The following is a 25,545-nucleotide window of genomic DNA, read 5'->3' on the forward strand; positions in this document are numbered from 1 at the left end:
CTTGTGAGAACTAATTCATATTTCTAGTGTTAATCAGTGGGGCACATAGGTCTATACAACCCCTTTCAATCTTGTTCATCTTCTATGTGGTAACATTACTTATAGACCCACTGGGAAACCACCTTCACTCCTATCTATTCCCTTAATTTGGAGTTCAACCTCATCAGCTAAGGGTTCACCCATCTCTAGCTGCTATGTATCTCTAAGTCCCCTATATTCTGTATTATAAGCCTCTGATTATACCTTTATGCTAGTCATAAAAGTGGAATCATACAGGATAGCCTTTTGTGCCTGGCTAACTTCACTCAGCATTATGTCTTCATGGCTCATCTGTTTTGACATGTGCTTCAGGACATCATTTTGTCTTACTGCTGCATAATATTCCATCATATGTATATACCACGTTTTGTTGATCCACTTTTCTGTTGATGGGCATTTGGTTTGTTTCCATCTTTTGGCGATTGTGAATAATGCAGCTATGAACATCAGTGTGAAAATGTCTGTTTGTGTCATTGCTTTCAGTTCTTCTGGGTGTATACCAAGTAGTGCTATTGCTGGGTCATAGGGCAACTTGATATTTAATTTCCTAAGGAACTGCCGAACAGTCTTCCATAGTGGCTGCACCATTATACATTCCCACCAGCAGTGTATAAGTATCCCAGTTTCTCCACATCTTCTCTAACATTTATAGTTTCCTGTTTGTTAATAGGAGCCATTCTTTTAGGTGTGAGGTGGTATCTCATTGTAGTTTTGATCTGCATTTCCCTTACAACCAATGAAAATGAGCATTTTTTGTGTGCTTTTAGCCATCTGTATTTGCTCTTCAGAAGAATGCCTATCCATATCTTTTGCCCATTTTATAATTGGGTTGTTTGTTCTTTTGTTGTTGAGTTGTATGATTTCTTTGTACAAACAGTAAATCAAATCTTTGTCTGATATGTGATTTTCAAACATTTTATCTTATTGATTTGGCTGCTTCTTCACCTTTTGAACAAAGTCTTTTGAGGTTCAGAAGCATTTGATTTTGAGAAATTTCCATTTATTTATTTTTTCTTTTGTTGTTTGTGCTTTGGGTGTAAAGTTTAGGAAGCTACCTCCTATTACTAGGTCTTGAAGATGTTTCCCTACATTTTCTTCTAGAAGCTTTATGGTGCTAGTTCTTATATTTAAGTGTTTGATCCATTTTGAATTAATTTTTGTGTAGGGAGTAAGATAGAGGTCCTCCTTCATTCTGTTGGCTATTGATACCCAGTTCTTGCATGCCTAATTACTGAAAAGACTATTTTGTCCCGGTTCAGAGGATTTGGGGGCCTTGTAAAAAATCTGTTGATCATAGATTTGGTGGTCTATTTCTGTACTCTCGATTAGATTCCATTGGTCAGTGCTTCTGTCTTTGTGCCAGTACCATGCTGTTTTGACCACTGTTGCTTTATAATAGGTTTTAAAGTCAGTGAGTGTTAATCCTCCCCTTTCATTCTTCTTTTTTAGGATGCTTTTAGTTATTCAAGGTCTCTTTCCCTTCCAGATGAATTTGGTAGTTAGCTTTTTCAAATCTTCAAAGTATGTTGCTGGAATTTTGATTGGTACTGTGTTGAATCTGTAGATCAATTTGTGCAGAATAGACATCTTAATTATATTCAGCCTTCCTAGCCATTAGCAGGGAATGTCTTTCCACCTATTTAGATCTCTTTTTATTTCTTTTAGCAATGTTATGTAGCTTTCTGTGTACATGTCCTTTACATCCCTAGTTAAGGTCATTCCTAAGTACTTGATTCTTTTAGTTGCTATTTTAAATGGATTTTTTTTTCCTTAACTGACTTCTCAGCTAGGTCATTTCTTGTGTATAGAAATGTTACTGAGTTCTGCGAATTAATTTTATATCACAACACCTTGCTGAATTTGTTTATTAGCTCAAGTAACTTTGGGATGTATGGTATCATATCATCTGCAGATAATGAGAGTTTTACTTCTTTCCAATTTGGATGCCTTTTATTCCTTTGTCCTGCCTGATTGCTCTAGCTGGAACTCCTAGCACAATGTTGAATAATAGTGGTGACAGTGAGCAATGTTGTCTTGTACCTGATCTTATGGGAAAGCTGTCAGCCTTTCTCCATTGTGTATGATGCTGGCTAATTTTTTTTCATATATTCTCTTTATCATATTGAGGTAGTTTCTTTTGTTTCCTATCTTTTGGAGTGTTATTATCAGAAAAGGATGCTGAATTTTGTCGAATGCTTTTTCATCATCAATAGAGATGATCATGTGATTTTTCCCTTTCGATTTGTTAATGTGCTGTATTACATTAATTGTTTTTCTTGTGTCAAACCATCCTTGCATTCCTGGTATAAATCCATTTGATCATGGTGTATAATTCTTTTAATGTGTTGTTGGATTCAATTTGCTAATGTTTTATTGGGAATTTTTGCATCTATTTTCATTAGGGAGATTGGCCTGTAGTTTTTCTTTCTTATAGTATCTTTACCTTGTTTTGGTATTATAATGATATTAGCTTCATAAAATGAGTTAGGTAGAGTTCCCTTTTCTTCAATTTTCTGGAAAAGTTTGAGCAAAATAGGTGTTAGTTCTTTTTGGAATGTTTGATAAACATCTGTCCTGTGGAGCCATCTGTCCCTGGGCTTTTCTTTGTAGGAAGCTTTCTGATGACTGATCGAATCTCTTTACTTGTGATTGGCTTATTGAGATCTTCTATTTCTTCCTGAGTCAGTGTAACTTGTTTGTGCATCTCCAGGAATTTATCCATTTTATCTAAGTTGTCTAGCTTTTTGGCATATAGATTTTCATAGTATCCTCTTATGATTTCTTTTATTTCTTCAGGGTCTATGGTAACAACTCTCTTCTCATTTCTGATTTTGTTTATTTGCATCCTCTCTCTTTTTTTCTTTGTCAGTTTTGCTAGTGGCCCATCATTTTATTGATTTTCTCAAAGAACCAATTTTCAGTTTTATTGATTCTTTCTGTTGTTCTTTTGTTCTCCCATTCTTTTATCTCTTCTTTAATCTTTCCTATTTCTCTTCTATTTGCTTTGGGATTAGTTTGCTGTTTTTTCTCAATTTCCTCCAGGTATGCTGTTAAGTCCTTGATTTTTGGTCTTCTTATTTTTTAATATAGGCGATTTAGGGCCATAAATTTCCCTCTCAGCACAGCCTTTGCCACACCCCATAAGTTCTGATATGTTGTATTCTCATTTTCATTCATCTCCAGATAGCTACTGATTTCTCTAGCACTTTGACCCACTGGTAAGAGTGTTATTTAATCTCCATATATTTGTGAATGTTCTTATTCTTCGGTGGAATTGAGATCCAGCTTCATTCCATTGTGATCATAGAAAGTGCTTTGAATTCCGGGTAGATGGTGGCTTAACAACGTGCGCGTTTTAGTTCGTCCTCCAGAACAACTACTAAATAACCAGAAACAGTACAGAACAGCTCCTGGGGCCACATCAGTGACCAGACACACAGCATACCCCAGTCTGGACCAGCTGGACCGGCTGCGAGCACCCCCCCGAACTGTAAGTTCCCAAAGCTACTGTGGTGGCCAGTGCCCCTCCCCCACAGGCCGCTTCCCAGAGGGGAAAGGAAAGGACTTTACCAGCAAGCAGCAGGGACTGGGCACAATCAAACGCCAGTTGTGGAACTAATTAACAAATTCTGACTACTAAAAATAGGCCCTCAGCTTAGGTGAACCTGATCAAAGCAGAGATTGCTCATTTTTGCCCCGGCACCAAGGGGGCAGTACTGACAGAAAAAGGGGAGAAAAAAAAAAGAAGGAAACAGTGGTTTTTGTGGCTGTGTATCTACAAAGGCTTGACTGCCTCTGGATACAGCAGCAGGCCTTTTCAGGCTGCAACTGCCCCAGGCATAGGCAGAAGTGAGCTCTTTTGGGGGCTTGTCTGGAGCCTGTACCTTCCCCAGGGGAGGGGTGAAGCCCAACTCAGGTGGAATCCCTCCATCAAGGAATTCAGACACCAGGGCTTGGTAATTTGAAGCCATTAAAACCAGCCTACAACCTCTTCTCTGTCTCCACCACGCCCCCAGCAGGGAGAGTCTGCCAAAGTTAAAGGTACCGCATCATCTTATGCTAGTGGGACCTGCAGTCAGACAAGCGCCACACACAGGGCAGGATAAGAAAAACAGAGTCCAGAGACTTCACAGGAAAGTCTTTCAACCTGCTGGGTCTCACCCTCAGGGAAAACCCACGCAGGTGACTCTTTCCTCCTGATAGGAAGCCAGTTTGGTCTGGGAAAACCTGGCTGGGGTATATAATATCTAAGTAGACCCTCCTAAGTGTGTGTGTGTGGGAAGGCGCCACACAAGCAGGGCAAGAAACAAGAAAACAAGAACTGAAAAATTCTCCTCTGTTAAACAAAACTTAAGCTAAAGGTCCAGATAAAGCTGAACGGAATGTCAAAAAACAGATAGACAACAAATTCATCCAGCAAGAAAACCCTAGATAAAAGAAGTGAAAGCAATCTCCAGAATAAACTAATGTCTAGACACCAGCAAAAAATAACAAATCACACTAGGAAAATTGAAGATATGGCCCAATCAAAGGAACAAACCAACAATTCAAATGACATACAGGAGCTGAAACAATTAATTCAGAATATATGAACAGACATGGAAAACCTCATCAAAAACCAAATCAATGAATTGAGGTAGGATATAAAAGAAGGCAAGGAAAGAACAAAAAGAAGAAACTGAAAGTCTGAGAAAATAAATCACAGAACTTATGGGAATGAAAGACACAGTAGAAGAGATGAAAAAAACAATGGAAACTTACAATGGTAGATTTCAAGAGACAGAACATAGGATTTCAAAACTGGAGGACAGAACATCTGAAATCCAACAAGAAACAGAAACTATAGGGAAAAAAAAGAAAAATATGAGCAGGGACTCAGGGAATTGAAAGACAATATGAAGCGCATGAATATACGTGTTGTGGGTGTCCCGGAAGGAGAAGAGAAGGGAAAAGGAGGAGAAAAACTAATGGAGGAAATTATCACTGAAAATTTCCCAACTCTTATGAAAGACTTAAAATTACAGATCCAAGAAGTGCAGTGCACCCCAAAGAGAATAGATCCAAATAGACACACTCCAAGACATTTAATAATCAGAATGTCAGAAGTCAAAGAGAAAGAGAGGATCTTGAAAGCAGCAAGAGAAAGGCAATCCATCACATACAAGGGAAGCCCAATAAGACTATGCGCAGATCTCTCAGCAGAAACCATGGAGGTGAGAAGACAGTAGGATGATATATTTAAACTATTAAAAGAGAAAAACTGCCCAACCAAGAATTCTGTATCCAGCAAAACTGTCCTTCAAAAATGAGGGAGAAATTAAAACATTTTCAGATAAAAAAATCACTGAGAGAATTTGTGACCAAGAGACCAGCTCTGCAAAAAATACTAAAGGGAACACTAGAGACAGACACGAAGACAGAAGAGAGAGGTGTGGAGAAGAGTGTAGAAAGGAAGACTATGAGTAAAGGTAAAAAGAAGGAAAATTAGATATGACATATAAAATCCAGAAGGCAAAATAGTAGAAGAAAGTACTACCCATGCAGTAATAACACTGAATGTTAATGGATTAAACTTTCCAATCAAAAGACATAGTCTGGCAGAATGGATTAAAAAACAGGACCCATATATATGCTGTCTCTACTCAAAGGACACGAGGCCAAGGACACAAATGGACATTTACACACCAATGTTTATAGCAGCATTATTAACAATTACCAAGAGATGGAAACAGCCAAAATGTCCATCAACAGACAGTTGGCTAAACAAACTGGGACATTTACATAAGATGGAATATTATGCAGCTCTAAGAAAGAATAAAGTAACAACATGAATGGACCTTCAGGACATTATGCTGAGTGAGATTAGCCAGAAACAAAAGGACAAATACTGTATGGTCTCACTGATATGAACTGACATTAGTGAATAAACTTGGAATATTTCCTTGGTAACAGAGACCATCAGGAGATAGAAATAGGATGAGATATTGGGTAATTGGAGCTGAAGGGATACAGACTGTGCAACAGGACTGAATATAAAAACTCAGAAATGGACAGCACAATACTACCTAACTGTAATGTAATTATGTTAAAACACTGAATGAAGCTGCATGTGAGAATGATAGAGGGAGGAGGGCTGGGGACATAAATGAAATCAGGAAGAAAGATAGATGGTAAAGATCGAGATGGTATAATCTAGGAATGCCTAGAGTGTATAATAATAGTGAAATGTACAATGTACAAATTTTAAAAATGTTTTTGCATGAGGAAGAACAAAGGAATGTCATTATTGCAGGATGCTGAAAATAGATGATAATCAATACTTTAAAATGTCACCTTATGTGTGAGATTAAAGCAAAAAATGTTTATTTGTTACAAAATTTAGATTTTGACTAGAGCATTTCCTAATATAACTCATGTAGATAGTTTGATTGAATGTCATAAGTATTTGGAATCTCAGGTAGGACATGAGATTTTGTTGGTTTGTCCAGAGTGATGCCCCGATGAATCCCAGAGTGATTTGATCAGTGACTGGAAAAGTATTTGCAAGCCCCCTTCCGGGAATGGTGAGAGTGGGGAGAAATTCAACTTCCCCAAGTCGAATTCTTGATATTCTCACAAGCAATGTGGAACCAAAGCTATAGGCTGAGCCCCCAGTCTTGGGGTTTGTTCATATGAAACTTAACCCCACAAAGGATAGGTCAAGTCTACTTAAAATTTAGGCCTAAGAGTCACCCCCAAGAGAGCCTCTTTTGTTGCTCAGATGTGGCCCCTCTCTCCAGCCAACACAACAAGCAGACTTACCACCCTCCCCCTGTCTACATGGGACATGACTCCCAGGGGTGTGGACCTTCCTGGCAACGTGGGACAGAAATCCTGGAATGAGCTGAGACTCAGCATCAAGGGACTGAGAAAAACCCTAGAATGAGCTGAAAATTAACATCAAGGGATTGAGAGAACCTTCTTGACCAAAGGGGGAAGAGTGAAATGAGACTAAGTGTCAATGGCTGAGAGATTCCAAACAGAGTTGAGAGGTTATCCTGGAGGTTATTCTTATGCATTAAGTAGATATCACCTCGTTGTTCAAGATGTAGTGGAGAGGCTGGAGGGAACTGCCTGAAAATGTAGAGCTGTGTTCCAGTAGCCATGTTTCTTGATGATGATTAAACAATGATATAGCTTTCACGATGAGACTCTGTGAATGTGAAAACTTTGTGTCTGATGCTCCTTTTAGCTACTATATCAACAGAAGAGTAGAACATATGGAATAAAAATAAATAATAGGGGGAACAAATGTTAAAATAAATTTATTTTGAAATGCTAGTGGTAAATGAATGCGAGGGGTAAGGGGTATGGTATGTATAATCTTTTTTTTTCTCTGTTATCGTTTTATTTCCTTTTCTGTTGTCTTTTTATTTCTTTTTCTAAATCGATGCAAATGTTCTAAGAAATGATGAATATGCACGTATGTGATGATATTAAGAATTACTGATTGTATATGTAGAATGGAATGATCTCTTAATGTTTTGTTTGTTAATTTTTTTTAATTAATAAAAAAAGTTAAAAAAAAAAGAAAAGAAAGTGCTTTGAATAATTCCAGTGTTTTGAAACTTATAAAGACCTGTTTTGTGCCTCAGCATATGATTTATCCTGGAGAATGTTCCATGAGCACTTGAGAAGAATGTATATCCCTGTGCTTTGGGGTGTAATGATCTGTATATTTTCTGTTAGGTCTAATTCATTTACCAAGTTATTTAACTTCTCTTTTTCCTTGTTGATCTTATGTCTGGTTGTTCTATCTATAGAGTAGAGTGGTGTATTGAAGTCTCCTAATATTACTGTTGACACATCTATCACTCCCTTCAGTTTTCCAATGTCTGTTTCATGTACTTTGGCGCTCCTTGATTGGGAGCATAAACATTTATGATTGTTATGTCTTCTTGCTGAATTGACCCTTTAATTAGTATATAGTGTCCTTCTTTGTCTCTTATGTCTTTACATTTAAAATCTACTTTGTCTGATATTAGTATAGCTACTCCTGCTTTCTTTTGGTTACAACTTGTGTGGAAAATCTTTTTCCATCCTTTCACTTTCAATCAATTTCTATCCTTGCATCTAAAATGTGTCTCTTGTAAGCAACATATAGCTAGATTATGTTTCTTAGTTCATTATGCCATTCTATATCTTTTAATTGGTATGTTTAGTCCATTAACATTCATAGTTATTATTGAAAAAGTATTTCTAGATTCCACCATGTCATCTTTTAAATTTTATTTTTCAGATCTATATATTCTTTTCCTCTCTCTCTTTGTATTCTTTAAATCCTTAGTGGTACTCTTCAATTCTGTGCCCTCCTCCGGAACTCCCTCTCCTGCCTTTTTTTTCAGCTGCAGAACTTTTAGTATTTTTTATATGGCTGGTCTCTTGTTGACAAATTCTTTCGGGACTTCTTTGTCTGTGAAACTTTAATCTGTCTCTCAGTTTTGAAGGACAATTTGGCTGGATACAGAATTCTTCACTGGAAGTCTTTCTCTTTCAAGATCTTGAATATATCATACCACTGCCTTCTCACCTCCAGGGTGTTAGTTGAGTAGTCTGAACTCAGTCTTATTTGATTTCCCTTGTATGTAGTAGATTGTTTTCCTTTTGCCACTTTCAGGATTTTCTGCTACTCTTCAACATTTGACATTTAATCAGTATTAGTATGTGCTTTACGAAGGCTTATTTAGATTTATTCTGTTTGAAGTTCATTGAGCTTCTTTGACTTGTATATTTGTGCCCTTTATGTGGTTTGGGAAGTTTTCCTCCTTTATATCTTCAACTACTCTTCCCGGTCCTTTATTCCTCTCTTCTCCTTCTGGGACACCAATGGTTCTTATATTTGGGTGCTTTGTTTTGCCTATCATTTTCTTGAGATCCAATTCAACTTTTTTCCATCTTTTTTGCCATTTGCTGTTTTGCATCTTCGAAGTCAGTTATCATGTTCTCTATATCACTTAGTCTTTCTTTTGTCTCTTCAAATCTGGTGTTGTGTGCCTCTAGCATGTTTTTTATTTGGTCAACAGAGTCTTTAATCTGCATATTATCCACTGTTTTTCTATTTATTCTTTCAAATTCTACTTCATGCTCTTCTACTGTCTTCTCGATCTCCTTTATGTCATTAGCTATCCCACTTATTTTATTAAGTAGAGCTGTATGAACATCTTTGATTAGTTGTTCCAGTGTCTGTGTCTCCTCTGGTGTTTTAATTTGGTCATTAGATGGGACTATATCTGTCTGCATTTGATATGCTTAGTGATCTGCTGTCTTTGTCGCATGTAAATATCTTGATTGATTTACTTTGTGAGTTGATTTCTTTCAGTAGTCTAAGGCCTTATGTATGCAAGATGGTTGTGTAGCAGGGAGCCGGGTATGGGGTGGGGCCCTAAGTGCAGTGATTTGTTTCAGGGCAGTATAGGCAGAAGTGTACCAGTTTGGGGGGCTTAACCCTGGTGTGCCCTGGTCTAAGGCATAGGGCCCTTTGTGTGCATGCATAGAGCTGCATCAGCAGGTAGGCATTATACCTTCATGGACGGGGCAGATTTGACCTGGCTGCGCAGGTTGGCACTTTCTCAGAGCTGGGAATTGAGGCCAAGGACTGTGTACATGTGTGGTTCTAGGACTGCTGTAAAGTGCCATTCCCAGAGCTGAATGATGTGACGGGGGCCCATGTGCATGCACAGGCCTGGGTGTGCCATAAATGGATGCACAGAGCTCAGTGTGGGGTGGAATGAGGCTGTGTGATATGATGGGCAGTTAGTGCCCATGGCCTTTATGCACTGGCAACAGCCTGCAGGGAACAAAGAGGGGGAGGTAGTGCTCAGGAGCGGTGCAGTAGAGGTGAGCTGGGCTGCACTTGGGGTGGGGGTGTGGGGCAGGTACATGCACTGGGGGCTGGTGGAGTGGGGGTGCCCGGAGTGTGGGGAATGTGAGTGGGTGATGGGGTTCAGGTGTGTGGGGTGTAGGGTGAGTTGCCGGTCATGGGGCTGTGCTGGTGAGGGTAGCGTGCCCAGGGAACATGGCCTGGCTTACTTCCTAGTCCAGGATCCCATCTGTGCACTCCATGGGCTCCACGCCTCTGCGCCAGGCTCCAGCTTTGTGCCTCTCAGTTCCTTGACCTTTGCAACCCGGGGTGCCCTAAGTGGTGCAGAAGGCTCTCCCAGGTCAGCTGCACTCCTGAATCACAATCTTACTTGCCCACCTGTTCCTTCTCTAACTTTTCCATGGAGCAGGGCTAATCTTGAGCTGCTTTGTTTGGCCATCTTCCTGGAAGTCCAATTTTGTTTATAGTTTTAATTAAAATACTAAAGTTTTCATTTTCTTACTATTTGAAAAATTGTTGTTACTTTTCTTTCCTAAAGAAGACCAAGACATTTGGCATATGGTTATTTACTGATTACCTTTACCCATCCACATATCTAGGACTGATGAGAATCATCTGGAATTTTGGTTACAGAATGCTATTAATTTTTTTATTTTCTTTAAATTATGCCTGTTTGAATTTCAGAACATCTTACTTTATTATCCTTTATTGTCAGCACCTATTTCCAATTTTTAAAAAATAATAATAAAATAAATAATCTCTGAAATTCTGACAAAGAAAAAGGAGAAAACTACAAATAAACATTAGAAAGAGAAAAGGAATATAAATACAAGTATAAAGAAGATTTTAAAAACTGTAGAAGAATACTATGAAGTATGTTTACCAACAAATTTTGAAATGTAGATGAAATGGACAATTATCAAGAAAACTATATTGTCAACAAAAAATATAATTTTCAAAATTGATGCAAGAGATAGAAAACCCAAGTAGATCAGTGACCATGGAAGAAATGACTCTGGATGTTTTGCTGAAAATTTTTTATCTAACTTCAAGACACAGATAATTTCTGAGTTACATAAATTTATGCACTGTGAAGAAATAGATGGAAATCATTCCATTCATTTTATGAGGCTAATGTAATTTTGATTTTGAAACTAGACAAGATAAGTACATAAAAAAGAAAAAATATGCCTCAGTTGCATGAATCTATATGCGAAAATTGTAAAAACATTATCAAATTAAGTCAGTGTATTAAAAAAACAATGTACTAAAAACAATTTCAGTTTATTGCAGGAATGCAAGAGTGGCTCAGACCTTTAATTAATGTAATTCAGCCTGTCATCTATAAATGAAAACAAATGCAGTCATCTCAATAATGTTGAAAAGTTGTATGATAAAATTACTTCTTCCTCATGTCTTCTAGGGAAATGGGAATAAAATAAAATTACCTTAATTTCATACCAGAAATAAACATCAAGTAGGAGTAAACAAGTATGTCTTTTGTTATTGCAGTGTCTCAGTACTGTCAGGAGATCCTGATCATCTTTAAGAATTGAGATTCAGTATTGAAATGAAAAAATCTGAATTTATATATGAATAATATGATTTTCTCCCTAGAAAACCTGAGATAATTACCTGGAATGGCATTATAATTAGCATTTACTATTGTAACAAGAGAACAGTAAATATTTTTAAAAATCAACAGTGTTCCTATATGCTAGGTAGAAAATAAAAAAGAAAATAACTCATTTATAGAAGCTGCAAAAGCTAAAAAAAAAAATCTAGGAATAAATGGCACATGAATTGACACCTATGTTAAAAAAGTAAATCTTTACTAAAGCTTGAAGACCTTTTAAGTGAAGAGACATTTCACAATCCTGAATGGAAAGACAGAATACAATTGAATCTATATATTAAATATTGTTCTAATGAAAATCTTTCTTTTCTTGATTTGGGTTGGGAGTGGAGAGGGGTACTTAACTTCCAAATTCATCTGAAATGAAAAACGTGATACTGGCACAGAAACAGGCAAAAAGGTCACTAACAGTAGCTACAGCACTGGATCTCAATTTTGGTTGCACGTTTAAAACACTTGGAGACTTAAAAAAAAATTCCCCATGCCTGGTCCCACTCTCATGGATTCTATTTTAATTGATCTGAAGTGGCACTCAGGCTCGCTATATATTTAAAAGCTCCCAGAGATAATTCTAATGTATAGCCAAGATAGGAAATTGCTGAACTGTGGAGATCAGTAAATGGGCAGTGTACATATAGCATGATAGGTAAGTAAATTTAAAAATCATTTCAAAGTAGCAGGAAAAGTTATTGGGACAATTGAAAATCACTTCAGGGACAAAATAAAGTTAGAGCCCTCATTAACACTAAACTGAGATAAATTCCATGTGGATCATGAGTGATATATAAAATAAAACAGAAAAATTAAATAAATATTTCTTTAAATGGTTACGTTTTAATTATACAAATTTTTAAATGCAAACTTGCTTTCCAAAAACTTGCCCTGTATTTCGCAATATATACTAAAAATCTTAAAAAATGTTTATACCTTTTGGTCAAAAATTCCATTTCTCAGAAGAAATCTAAGCAGTCCACAAAGATTTATCTATAAGGATATATATATGCGTGTGTGTGTAAAAAATATTAAAACTTTAAAACAATCTAAGTGTGCAACACTGGGAAGATAAATTATGATTTTCTACACCAAAGTTTCATGCAGAACTACCTAATCAAAATCACCTGGGTTTTTTTAAAAAGTAGAGTCTTAATTCTCACCTCTTATCCACTTACTGAAAACCAACACAAGTGGCTTTTAATCACTCTGAAGTTTGAGATTCACTAATCTATACAGTGATGGTTTTTTTTTTTAACCATTAAACATCTTGGTTAACCATTTCATACATACTACGATGGCTTTCATTTTTTTAAAAAAAAAAGGAAAATAACAAGTGTTACAAAGGATGTGGTAAATAGGAAGCCTCATGCATTGCTGGTGGGAATGTAAAATCATGGAAAAGCTATGTGAAAGCAGCTCAGCAGTTCCTCAGAAAGCTGAGATAGAATTACCATATGAGCTGGCAATGCCACTTGTAGGTATGTATTCAAAAGAATTAAAAGCAAGGATGTGGATAGATATTTGCACACTGACGTTCATAGCGACATTACTCACAATTGCCGAAAGGTGGAAGCAACCCAAGTGTCCATCAACAGATGAATGGATCGACAAAACGTGGTATGTACATACAGTGGAATATTATTCAGCTGTAAAAAGGAATACAGCAACATACGACCACATGGATGAACCTTGATGGCATCATGTTGCATGAAATAAGCCAGACACAAAGCACAAATATTATCTGATTTCAGCTATATGAAATATTTAGAATAAGCAAGTACATAGTGAGAGATGGTCAAAAGTAAGTTAGTGGGGGCAGGAGCGTGTGTGTGTGTGTGTGTGTGTGTGTGTGTGTGTGTGTGTGTTCGTGGAGGAGGATTAGGGACTTATTGCTTAATGGATGCAGAGTTTCAGTTTGGGATGATAGAAGAGTAAAACAATATATTGTAAATGTAATTAATATCACTGAATTTCTGTTGTTATCACAATAAAATTTCTAAAAAAAATCACAGTATTTTCCCCATAAATATACATTGGAAAGAAATGTACCCAAATGCCAGTCCAAATGCTAGCACAAAAAATGCTAGTGTGGTATTGGTTTTTTGGTACTTTCTTTTTCATTTTATAAATTTGATACAATAAATATTTATTATTTATATAATCATTAAATGAGTTTTATATAAACAAGATTTACTTCTAAGAGTATCTTTAGAGTGAGCTGCTTGGGGACAGCAGTCTGTGATTGTAAACATTTTTAATGGGATAAATCTCATTTTTGTTTGCAATTATGTCTAAGCAGCAGTTACCATTGCAGAGGTAATAACTAGATTTATTTGTGAAATCAAATACAAGTGCTGCCATATACAAGCATCTGAAACTAGATCTCATTGCTGAAATGTAATGATTTAATCTCAAAATTTTCTTGGCAATATTATACCATATCTTTAAGAGGGTATAAAATGCTAAGGTGAATATTTTCCTACTTAATCTAGAGTTTAGGACTATCATGAGTTTTCTACATACCATTAAACATGACTTTCTTAGTACAAGCTAAATAAGCTGTGTTGGGTGTGAAAACAAGGGAGATATGGTATAATTACTTCTCTTATTTAGTTCCTTAATGTTTTTCAGGGGACAGTCATTAAAAGATTTTTTAACACATACAGATGCTAATTTTAATATACGAAAGTTAAATAATATGACAGAATAAGAGTACATGCTGTAATTTCTTCAGATGTATGATTGCCTGAGTCTCCACATCCTCAGGAATGCTCTGTTTCCAGGGGTCCCGCTAGAGCGAGAACCATGGCTTATTTTGGGGAAGGAAAAGGACCCATACACATGGATAACGTGAAGTGCACAGGAATCGAGAGGTCCCTGGCTGACTGTATTAAACAAGATATTGGAAGACATAACTGCCGCCACAGTGAAGATGCAGGCGTTATTTGTGATTATTTTGGCAAGAAAGCATCAGGTAACAGTAATAAAGGTAAGTCACCTGCTGGAGCCTTATACAAGTCAAAGAATACTATTTGTCAGTTCACTATCGAGCGGTATTTTGAGAACAAAAATTCCACAAACTAGAACTTATACACTCCCTTGTTCCTTGTGTTATTTTATTTTATTTTTTACATGGGCAGGCACCGGGAATCAAACCCGGGTCCTCTGGCATGGCAGGTGAGCATTCTTGCCTGCTGAGCCACCATGGCCCACCCTCCTTGTGTTATTTTAAAGGCATTGGTTCTTGACAAACTTGCCTAGGTGGGGCTTACAGTGAAGGCAAGGTTTAGGGGCAGGATTCCTATAAATCCATCCCTTCTCTAAATATAATAAAAACTGCCAGATTTGTTGCTATCCTTGAAGAATCAGAATTGAGATTTACATCATAAAAAGAAAGAAAGAAATGAAAATATAAAGACTAATCATAGGAAGGCACTTCTTACACTCCTAACATTTTTAAGCAACAGGGTTATTTTAAGGAATGGATTGCAAAAATAAAATGATCTTTGTAAATTTTAATCTCTGAAATCTAAAAAAAAAAATAGAGAAATGAGAAGTAGTCTGCTGGTAGAGTACAGTAAATAGATGTTTCATACCTTGAAAAACAGAATAGTTCTTAAAAGTTCTGGGTAAAGTTAAATTTTAGTAAAGAAATACTTCCTTAATTGAATGAGGGGTAGAACTAGCTATTTTGGAGAAATTTGTGGTCCTATTTTATGAAAAGAACTATCAATCTTTATTTATCTGGATTGAAAAGTCATGTTTTTAATACGTTAGGTTTTCTTAAAATCAGGTACATCTATATTTGAAGGTTTTTTTCTAACGTCTGTCAGTGATGGCCAAAGACAATAGAGGTATGCCTATATGCTTTTCACTTTATTGCACTTTGCAGATAATTGCATTTTTTACAAATTGAAGGTTTGTGGCAATCATGCATCGTGCAGGTCTGTCAGTGCCGTTTTTCCAACAGGTGCTCACTTTTGTTTCTGTTTGTCACATTTTGGTAATTCTTGCTATATTATTAACTTTTTCATTATCATTATATCTATTACGGTGATGTGTGATCCATGATCTCTGATGTTACTATTGTAATTATTTTGGGATGCCATGAACCATGCCCATATAAGATGGCAAGCTTAGTTGACAGATGTGTGTGTTTTGACTGCTCCTGCCATTTTCCCTGTCTCTCTTCATGTCCTTGGGCTCCCCATTCTCTGGAGGGTGAGACACACGATATTGAAATTAGGTCAGTTTATAACCCTACACTGGTCTCTGTGTTCAAGTGAAATGAAGAGTTGCCCATCTCTCACTTTGAATCAAAAGCTAGAGGTGAATAAGCTTAGTGAAAGAGGCATGCCGAAAGCTGGGAAAGGCAAAGGCTAGGTCTTTTGGGCTAAGCAGTTAGCCAAGTTGTGAACTCAAAGGAAAAGTTCTTGAATGAAATTAAAAGTGTATCCCGGTGAACACTTGAATGATAAAGCAGAAAAGCCTTATGGTTGATATGGAGAAAATTTTGATGGTCTGGATAGAAGATCAAACCAGTCACAACATTCTCTTAAACCAAAGTTTAATGCCGAACAAGGCTATAACTTTCTTCAGTTCTGTGAAGGCTGAGAGAGGTGAGGAAGCAGCAGAAGAGAAGTCTGAAGCTAGCAGAGGTTGATTCATGAGGCTTAAAGAAAGAAACCATCTCCATAACATAAAAGAGCAAGGTGAAGTGGCAAGTGCTCATGTAGAAGCTGCAGCAAGTAATCCAGAAGATCGAGCTAAGAAAATTGATGAAGGTGGCTACACTGAACAACAGGTTTTCAGTGGTGATGAAAAAACCTTATATTGAAGGAAGATGCCATCTAGGACTTTTCATAGTCAATACTTGTCTTCAAAGTTTCAACGGGCAGGTGACTCTCTTGTTAGGGGCTAATGCAGCTTGTGACTTCAAGTAGAAGGCAATGCTCATTTACCATTTCACAAATCTTAGGGCCCTTAAGCATTACACTAAATCTACTCTGCCTGTGCTCTATACATGGAACAACAAAGCTTGGATGACAGCACATCTGTTCACAACATAATTTACTAAGTCCACTATTGAGACCTACTGCTGAGAAAAAAGATTCCTTTCAAAAGATTACTGTTCATTGACAATGCACCTGGTCACCCAGTTGCCCTGATTGAGATGCACAAAGAGATGAATGTTATTTTCATGCCTCTTACACAGCATCCTTTCTGCAGACACTGGATCAAGAAATAATTTTGACTTTCAAGTCTTATTATCTGAGAAATACATTGCTTAAGGCTTTAGCTTCCATTGAGAGTGACTGATTCCTCTAATAGATGGGAGCAAAGTCAATTCCAAACCCGGAAAGGATTTGGAATCCTGTCTAGATGATGCCATTAAGAACATTTGTGATTCATGAGAGGAGGTCGAAGAAATCAACATCTACAGAAGTTTGGAAGAAGTTGATTCCACTTCTCACAGATGACTTTGAGGGGTTCAAGACTTCAGTGGGGAAAGTAACTGCAGATGTGGTAGAAATAGCAAGTGGGCTAGAAGTAGAAGTAGAGCTTGGAGACGGACAGAATTGCTGCAATCTTCTTATGGATGAGCAAAGATAGTGGTTTTTAGAGAAACTACTCCTGGTGAAGATGCTGTGAACGTTGTTGAAATAACAACAAAGGATTACGATGTTACATTAACTTAGTTGATAAAACAGCACCAGGGTTTGAGAGGAGTGACTCCAATTTTGAAAGAAGTTCTACTGTGGGTAAAATGTTATCAAACCGCATTTCATGCCACTGGGAAAATTTTCATGAAAGGAAGAGTTGATAGATGCAGCAAACTTCATCGTGTGTCTTATAACAAGAAATTGCCACACCACCCCAACTTTCAGCAACCACCACCCTGATCAGTCAATAGCCATCAACAGCAAGGCAAGACCCTCCACTAGCAAAAGGATTACGACTCACTGGATGCTCAGATGATTATTGTTTAGCAATAAAATATTTTTAAGTTAAGGTATGTGCATATATTAGCAATTTAATGCTATTGTGCACTTAATAGACTACAGTATAGTGTAAATATAACTTTTACATGCACTGAGAAACTAAAAAATTCATGTGACTTGCCCTTTTGCAATATTCACTTTATTGCAGTCGCCTGGAACCGAATCTGCAATCTCTCTGAGGTATGCCTGCACAGTAAATGGACTGGAGGTTGCTAATATGATTCTGCACTCTTTGAAGGGCTTATGGGTGTGGAGAGGAATATTTAAAACTCTTTGTGTTTTGTTTTACTTTCTATGCCCTAAATACATAAAATGCATAAAAATGTGGTAAGCCAATTTTTCCTAAATATGGATTACCACTTAATTTATTAAATCATCTTCGATTATTTAAACTGCAGTTACAAAATGAATATTACTAATTCTTTGGATTATATCCAGTGTCTTAAGCAGTAAAAAGAAAACCATAAAAATTCAATACTTCTACAGATTTTACTACACTGTTATGTAAACCTGTTCTAAATTATGAAATACCATGGGTTTACTTCTTCTTTTATTTCTTCATTTTTAGATGCCTTCCTAAAGTTGTAGCTGTACTTATTCTGTTATCTTTTTAAGGTTACAGCAGTGTTACCATACTTCAAAAAGATTTCAGTCTTAGATCAGTTAAGCTACAGAATCTGGCCAATTAACCTGTTGATTTTGTATTGAGTATCAGGACTGGCGGGTGACTTCTATAAGATGATTCAAACTTGAGTCATCTGATGGGATACTTTTATAAACTATTTTCATTTTGCTTTTTAATTTTTTATTATAATAGTGAATTTTATGGCTTTAAATGGTAGTTTTAGTATCTTGCAATCTGGCACTCTGCCCCAGAATGATGTAAACTTTAAATTTTGCCTGCTCCCTATTACATCACTTCTTGTCCTAGAGTTGGTTTGGAGTATTATTGGAAACGTATGTCTTTCTCATAGCTTATAATTTGTCGTGCCATCTAGAGGTCTCCTCTCCTAAGAGATGAGAGTTAAAAAAAACTTCACATCATGTCTCGGAGACCATTGGCAAATTCATCATCTTGTTACACATTGTTGAACTTCTTTTCCTTTCAAGAAATAACTAGCATTGATTTGCCCATTGGACTCCTTTCCACCTGGCTATTATGAGATCATTTGTGCTGATTAGGTCATCTGTTCTTGGTACAATCCCCACCCTTTCTTCTCATACGGATTGGAAAAAAAATAGTATGTATATCCATACATTATTATGCACATATACTTACACAAAGAAATAAGATGTCCCATCTGAATTACTGAAATTATTTTTAAGACTAGTCATCTCATTATATTCACCCTTCTTTTGTACACCCCACCTTTTCACATATTTTTTATTTAGCACTTCTCTTTTGTATGTCTTTACAATTTCATTCCATTCACAAGATCAACTTATTTATGCTGCCTCTTATGTTCCATTAACTCTGGGATCTTTGAAAGCAACCTTTTTCCCCAGTAACAGGATACTTCAGATCCACTTAAATTTTACCCTGCTCTGGTGTATGGGATTTATTACTGAAAGAAAAGTAGATTTCTTTCATTTCAGAGGAATGTGAGAAACTAAATCTGTACATTGTGCTACACAGTGGGTAAAAGTGCTGTTGCTGTTGGGCCACTTCTAGTAATAGAATTAGAAAAATTTAGATATATTTTAGACCGTGAACTCCCATTAATGTTACTAATTCACGTACTTTATTTTCTTACGTTAGGATGTTTTTGGACCACCAAGATATTCTATCACATTAGAGTTGCAGGATCATTTATTGGTGAGACAGTTTTCACCAAGAATTTAGAATCAGAATACCTTAGAGGAAGTTAAGAATCTTTACATTTTTTTTTTATTTTTATTTTTTAAATAAGGGGTTTAGGAGGAGAGGGGTTTCTTGGTGGTGAAAAACTTGGGGACCAGTAATTCTTAACATCATCACATAGATGCATGATCATCATTTCTTAGTACATTTGCATTGATTTAGGACAAGAACTAGCAAAACAACAGAAAAAGATATAGAATGTTAATATAGAGAAAAAAATAAAAATAATAATAATAGTAAAAAAAAGACACAAACAAACAAACAAACAGACAAACCAAAAAATAAATAAATAAATAAAAAACTTGGGAACCCCTGGAATAGTTCATTCTTATGGACCAAATTAATGGTATTAAATTGTAAACCATACACCTTCTCGCATTGTTAATAAACAGAGAGGTAAGTATGATTAGTTGTTTTCACATTTATTTACATATTTATTTTCAAGAAATTCCTATGGTATTATCAAGAGTAAGTATTTCTGGTTAGCATGAGATAACTAAAATTATTTTAAGACTTGATATAGTCTATCAAAGAGCAAAGTGATTTGGTATTTGAGTTAACCTGTGCAACCTCATGAAGAGAAATCTAGAGTTTTAGTTCATGCTGGAACTTAAAGTATTGGAGGATGCCTATTTCAACCTTCCTAGAACCCTGGAGGTTCTTTCAGTTCTTCCTTCTCCATGAGATTGTCCTCAGTCACCAACGGAAGTGATTATTCTCTTCTTGGAACGCCAGTGCTGATGATTTGAACTATTTATTTGGCATTAAGTATACAATATTTGTATTTGTGGATATATGTAGGTATGTACAACTTTGCCCTCACCCCCTACTTCTTGAGATGTATCTCTGGACAAGGGGGGCTTGTATCTTCACTGCTTGTACTGGGACAGTCACATTTCCACTTTTGTGGTGCTTTCTCTGGTTCCTAGTTAGAATGTCCACTGTTCTGTAACTCATTCGATTCTTAGGAGGTTTTGCAAGCATAATTCTTCTTAATGGAGAGTAAACGAGCATTCAGTTATGCACAGGGGTCTTTTGTGCAACAAAGACAAAAATCTATGTAGGGACGCAACCTTTCAGGTGCCCGGGAGCTTCCGCTGGGTCAGCGCCGTCAGGGTCCCGCCGCGGCGCTTGGTCGTAGCCACGTGGTCAGTTGTGCACCCCAGCGGCCGAGCTCCCTTCCGTGTCCTCTGGTTGGTCCTGGAGGATCTGGGCGCTGCCCCGATGGGGACCCCTGCCGGATGCTCATCCGCCGAGCGGGTGGTGTCGTGAGGGACCTGCGGCCAGGTGGTGCGGGACTTCCGTCGCGGCTCCAAGCAGCTGGGCATCCCTACAGCTAACTTACCTGAACAGGTAGTCGATAATCTTTCAGCTGATCTAGTCACTGGCATTTATTGTGGTTGGGCCAGCATTGGAAGTGGAAATGTCCATAAGATGGTGGTGAGCATAGGATGGAACCCATACTATGAGAGTAGAAAAAGTCCATGAAAACTCACATCATATATACCTTCAAAGACTTCTATGGGGAAATGCTCAATGTGGCCATCTTTGGCTACCTCAAGGCCAGAGAGAAGAACTTTGATTCTTTAGAATTACGTATTTCAGCAATTCAGGGTGATATTGATGAAGCTTAGAAACAACCAAAATTACCAGAACACTAGAAAGTAAAAGAAGACACTTTCTTCTGGGTTCCTAATAGCAAAATGATAAATGGCCACTGCTGAGAAAACTTTTCATTTATTCATTCACTGTTTCCTTGTATTTCACTGCTCATAACTACACAGTCTCATGCTGGTGATATTTTAAAAATCAATCTTTTGCCTGCAGCTGTGAATTAGTTTAAACAGTACAATGTGATTACTGTATTTATGCTTCAGCTGTTTAATTAAACCCATCATGCCACAGTAATAAAAAGATTTCATTTAAAATTCAAGATTGTTTTTATGTAATTTGTTAATTAAAAACTCGAAGCATTCTAAAATGTACCACTTAGAAAGGTCTTAAATTTCTTATGATGGAAATAAAACATATATATAATGGGTAAAAAGTTTGAGATGAGGCATGATTCTTAAAATACCAGTATGTATAAAGGTACTGGTATAGCGTGTGCTGCTAAACAGAGAGGCTTGTAGAAATGCATTAAAGAGAGGTCTGGTAGTCTATTATAAGCCTAAGAGGGAAAAATCCAGACTTTGTATTTTTTCTAATTATATATTGATTTTTTTTACATTAATATAGTTTATTATAGACATGAAGACTCGTGAAATTTCATTTCAGTCATTTCCTTCATGAGGTGAAATCATTGTACTCTCTGTTCCATTCCATTTGAACCTGTCGTAATTCTAAATGGTCTTACTCCTTCCATTATTTTATTTTTTAATAAAATAAAAGAAAAAGAAAAATCTGTAGTTTTCAAATCTGTAGTTCTCATTTTTTGTGTTGGATAACATTTTTCTCCTTAAGAGAAGATACTCCTGTTCTTCAGCATTTTTTTTTGATGGTTCTTTTTTCCTTAAAACAGTTATCAGTGTCGAGTTTTTCATTTTGTTTCTTTCCATTTAGATCAGCTTACAACTGTACACTCACAGAAGACTGAATCTACATTTACCATTCCATCCTTTCACTCTATGAGCAGTGATGACCACACATATCTGCATTGTGCTTTTAGGAAAAAAAACTTCTGTAGTTTCTTCAAAGTTTAGTTGAACATATAGCAGTTCATTTATATATACCATTTTTTATGCCAGTTTCTTCAAGAACACAAAATTCTTGGGACTCCTCTCCCCTGGAAATATTTAAGAGTCAGTTCAACTATGAAATAAATCTTTTTCATGTAATTACGAGCCTGAAAAAAATCTAAACTCTGTAGTTTGTATGTTCGATGCTAGACTAATGAATGTCTGGGTGAAAAGCATATAGTTTTCTTTATCTCATACATTTTCCTTCCTGCTAACTATGTGATTTTTGGCTGTTTGAGTCTTTGTTTATATAGGGAGAAATTTGAAATTGATATTTGGGAAGTTAAGGTTACAAATTGCTTTGGGCCTCTGAAATACTATGTTGTATCATTTTTCACTTGAGCCCTGGATTTGTTGGAAAGGAGGAGCAGGATATAGAAGGTAATTTTAAAAGATGAAACAACTCATTATAAATAAGTTTCCCTGATCTGCATAAATGAATTAGAATAAAGTAAATAGAAAAACATCTAAAGTCACATTGGATTATTGGGAAAAATGGATAAATTCATTTGGTTCTATTTTACTTGATGGTGCGTGACTTTGTGGCAAACCGTGTGTGGCATTTTCCATTTATTTATAAAAATATTTAGAAAATGTAATTTAATGTTAGAAATAAAATACTTGAACAACAACAAAAAGATATGTAAAATATAGGTGTCTTGCTCATGAAATCTCAACTATAGGAGAGCCAAGACAGGTACATAATTATTTGTAACACCAGGCAGAATAAAGGAAAGTGATATGGGGGCATAAAGGATAAAGAGTTTGCATCCTCTTGGAATCAGGTAAAGTTTCCTAATGGAGTAGGCATTTGAAATAATGCTTTAAGGAGAGATGGAATTTTGTCAGGTAGAGCAGAGGGGCTGGAAAATATGCCAAGCATAAAGAGCAGCACCAACAAAGGTGTGGAATTAAGAACACGCTGGGAAAAGGTATTCAGCTTGGTGAAATATGGGTGTGATTAAACAGGATTTGTGAGGCACTATGCTTTATGCTTTATATATATTATCTCTTTGGTTCTCCAGACATCCATGAAAAATGGGTATTATACCTGTGTTGAGGAAACTGTAATGCAAAATGTTAGCAACTTGACCAGTGTCACCCAACTACCAAGTGGCAGAGCTGGTATTGGGACCCAAGCGGCTTGGCCGCAATGTCCTAAATGGTGGCCTTTTCTCTTAGCAAAGCCTGCAAAGGAGTTTGGGGCTTATTATGAAGGTTCTTGAAGACCAGGCTCTGCAGATACAAAATTATACTCACTCCTGAAGTCCCCGGTTCACCGCCTCCCTTCATCAGTCATTCCTCTGAGCTGCACACAATATTACCCCTACTTCCTACAACACAGTTAGGCATTTAATTATCAACTAGTTTACACTGTCCTTTACTAGTTTGATTTGTATGCATACTGTCCCTGTGCTGGTTTGAAAGGAAGTATGCCCCCTAAGAAAAGCCATGTTTTAATATAAATCCCATTTCTTAAAGGTAGAATAATCTCTATTCAATACTGTATGTTTGAAACTGCAATGAGATTATCTCCCTGGATGATGTGATTTAGTCAAGAGTGGTTGTTAAACTGGATTAGGGGATGACATGTCTCCACCCATTTGAGTGGGTCTTGATTAGTTTCTGAAGTCCTATAAAAGAGGAAACATTATGGAGAATGAGAGATTCAGAGAGATTCCGAGAGAGCAACACTACAAGGCAGAGAGTCCACCAGCCAGCCACCTTTGGAGATGAAGAAGGAAAACGCCTCCCAGGAAGCTTCATGAAATAGGAAGCCAGGAGAGAAATCTAGCAGATGACGCCGTGTTCGCCATGTGCCCTTCCAGCTGAGAGAGAAGCCCTGACTGTGTTCGCCATGTGCCTTCTCACTTGAGAGAGAAACCCTGAACTTCATCGGCCTTCTTGAACCAAGGTATCTTTCCCTAGATGCCTTTGATTGGACATTTCTTTAGACTTGTTTTAATTGGGACATTTTCTCGGCCTTAGAACTGTAAACTAGCAACTCATTAAATTCCCCTTTTTAAAAGCCATTCCGTTCCTGGTATATTGCCTTCCAGCAGCTAGCAAACTAGAACAGTCCCCCTAAATAGAGTTTAGATTTTCTGAAAGCCTGTGCAAAGCTGAGCACTTGGTAGATATTTGGTAAATACATGGCTTGTGAAATATGTGAAAATTTCCATGATGATGGAATTTCACTGTATTTCCTAGCAGAAGTAAGTCCTTAGGCAAGCATATGAGATTGTCTGGATACTTACATATAAAAAAGTATTTTGTATGTGCTTGACAGAATACTGTTATCTTGGGAAGTTTGACTACACACCCGAAATTATAGTTTGCCTCTTAAATTTTCTCAGCAAACCCTTCCCGTGTATTAATGCACTATGCAAGTAAATACAAATGCAGATTCGACTTCTCTCTTGGGAATGTGCTTTGCTCCTTTGTTTACATCTTTATATGTGGCTTGGAATGGCATGTATGAAAAGCGAGTAATTTAGACAATTACTGTCTTTACAGTTCTCTTGTTTGGATTAATGTCCCTGAACTCCAAAGTAGCCTCTGTAATCAGCAGAGAAGGAGATACAAGGATTCACAAGGAGGACATACTGGACAGGCCAGCTATTCAGCAGCCCATGAAACTTTCTCAGAGCTGAACGAAAGGAAGCTTCCTAAAGTTTCTCAATTGCTTGCAAATTATTGCCGCCTTGGTTAAATGAGGCAACGACTTTTCATTTTTATTATAAGAAAACTATCATAATTTGCAGAGCAATGGCCCTTTAAATTAGAGGCGGGAGAAGCAGGAAGATGTGCAGACGTTCTCACTGTTCTGTCAGCAGTGTGACGGTCTAATGTGACGGTGTGGTCACTGACCTGTCTCTGCTCTAGGCCCCCTTTCTTCCGCCTGTGGTCTGAGATTGCTGCGTCGGAGGCAGAAGAGGATTGTTGGTGGGAGAAATTCTTTAAGGTAAAAGGTTTTTCAAAAGAGATTTTCCATATTATAGAATTATTTGTATATATTTATATGTATCTGGGTTGCAAACTGGGCATTTTCTACTATCAGTGAGGGATTTATTTTAAACATTTTATTTTCTAAATTAATGATAAATTCCATGGAAAATTTCATGGTCCCTTGACCTACATTTATCTTATATTGGTCAAAATTCTTATACCACTGTACCCCAATTTATGAAAAGATGGGTTGCTGAAAAAGTATGTGGCAGAAACAAAATGATTTAACCAGGAATTTGAAAAAAAATGTCTGACAACAGAGCTTCATTTGATTTAGAACATGTTTGTTTCAGGCTTGTTTCATTTTAATATTTTTGTTTGTTGGATTTGCTGATTTGTGAAGAAAAACCAGCACTTTATTTGTTTATTAAATAGTTTCAGACAGCTTAGGTGAGGTAGAATGAGGA

The 25,545-nt window shown here is 36.9% G+C and overlaps 1 protein-coding gene and 1 pseudogene across 1 annotated transcript in view; both read left to right on the forward strand.

The window, feature by feature from the left end:
• Positions 1–25,545, forward strand: part of PRSS12 (serine protease 12) — a 116,849-nt gene that overhangs the window by 74,774 nt on the left and 16,530 nt on the right. Inside the window, exons 7-8 of the mRNA XM_077142444.1 lie at positions 14,312–14,517; positions 25,016–25,094. Coding sequence (XP_076998559.1) covers positions 14,312–14,517; positions 25,016–25,094 — 285 coding nt within the window. The remainder of the gene's footprint in view (positions 1–14,311; positions 14,518–25,015; positions 25,095–25,545) is intronic.
• On the forward strand, positions 16,195–25,029 carry LOC143668491 (riboflavin kinase pseudogene; annotated as a pseudogene).

This window comes from Tamandua tetradactyla, chromosome 24, assembly GCF_023851605.1.
Source record: "Tamandua tetradactyla isolate mTamTet1 chromosome 24, mTamTet1.pri, whole genome shotgun sequence".
Lineage (NCBI taxonomy): Eukaryota > Metazoa > Chordata > Mammalia > Pilosa > Myrmecophagidae > Tamandua > Tamandua tetradactyla.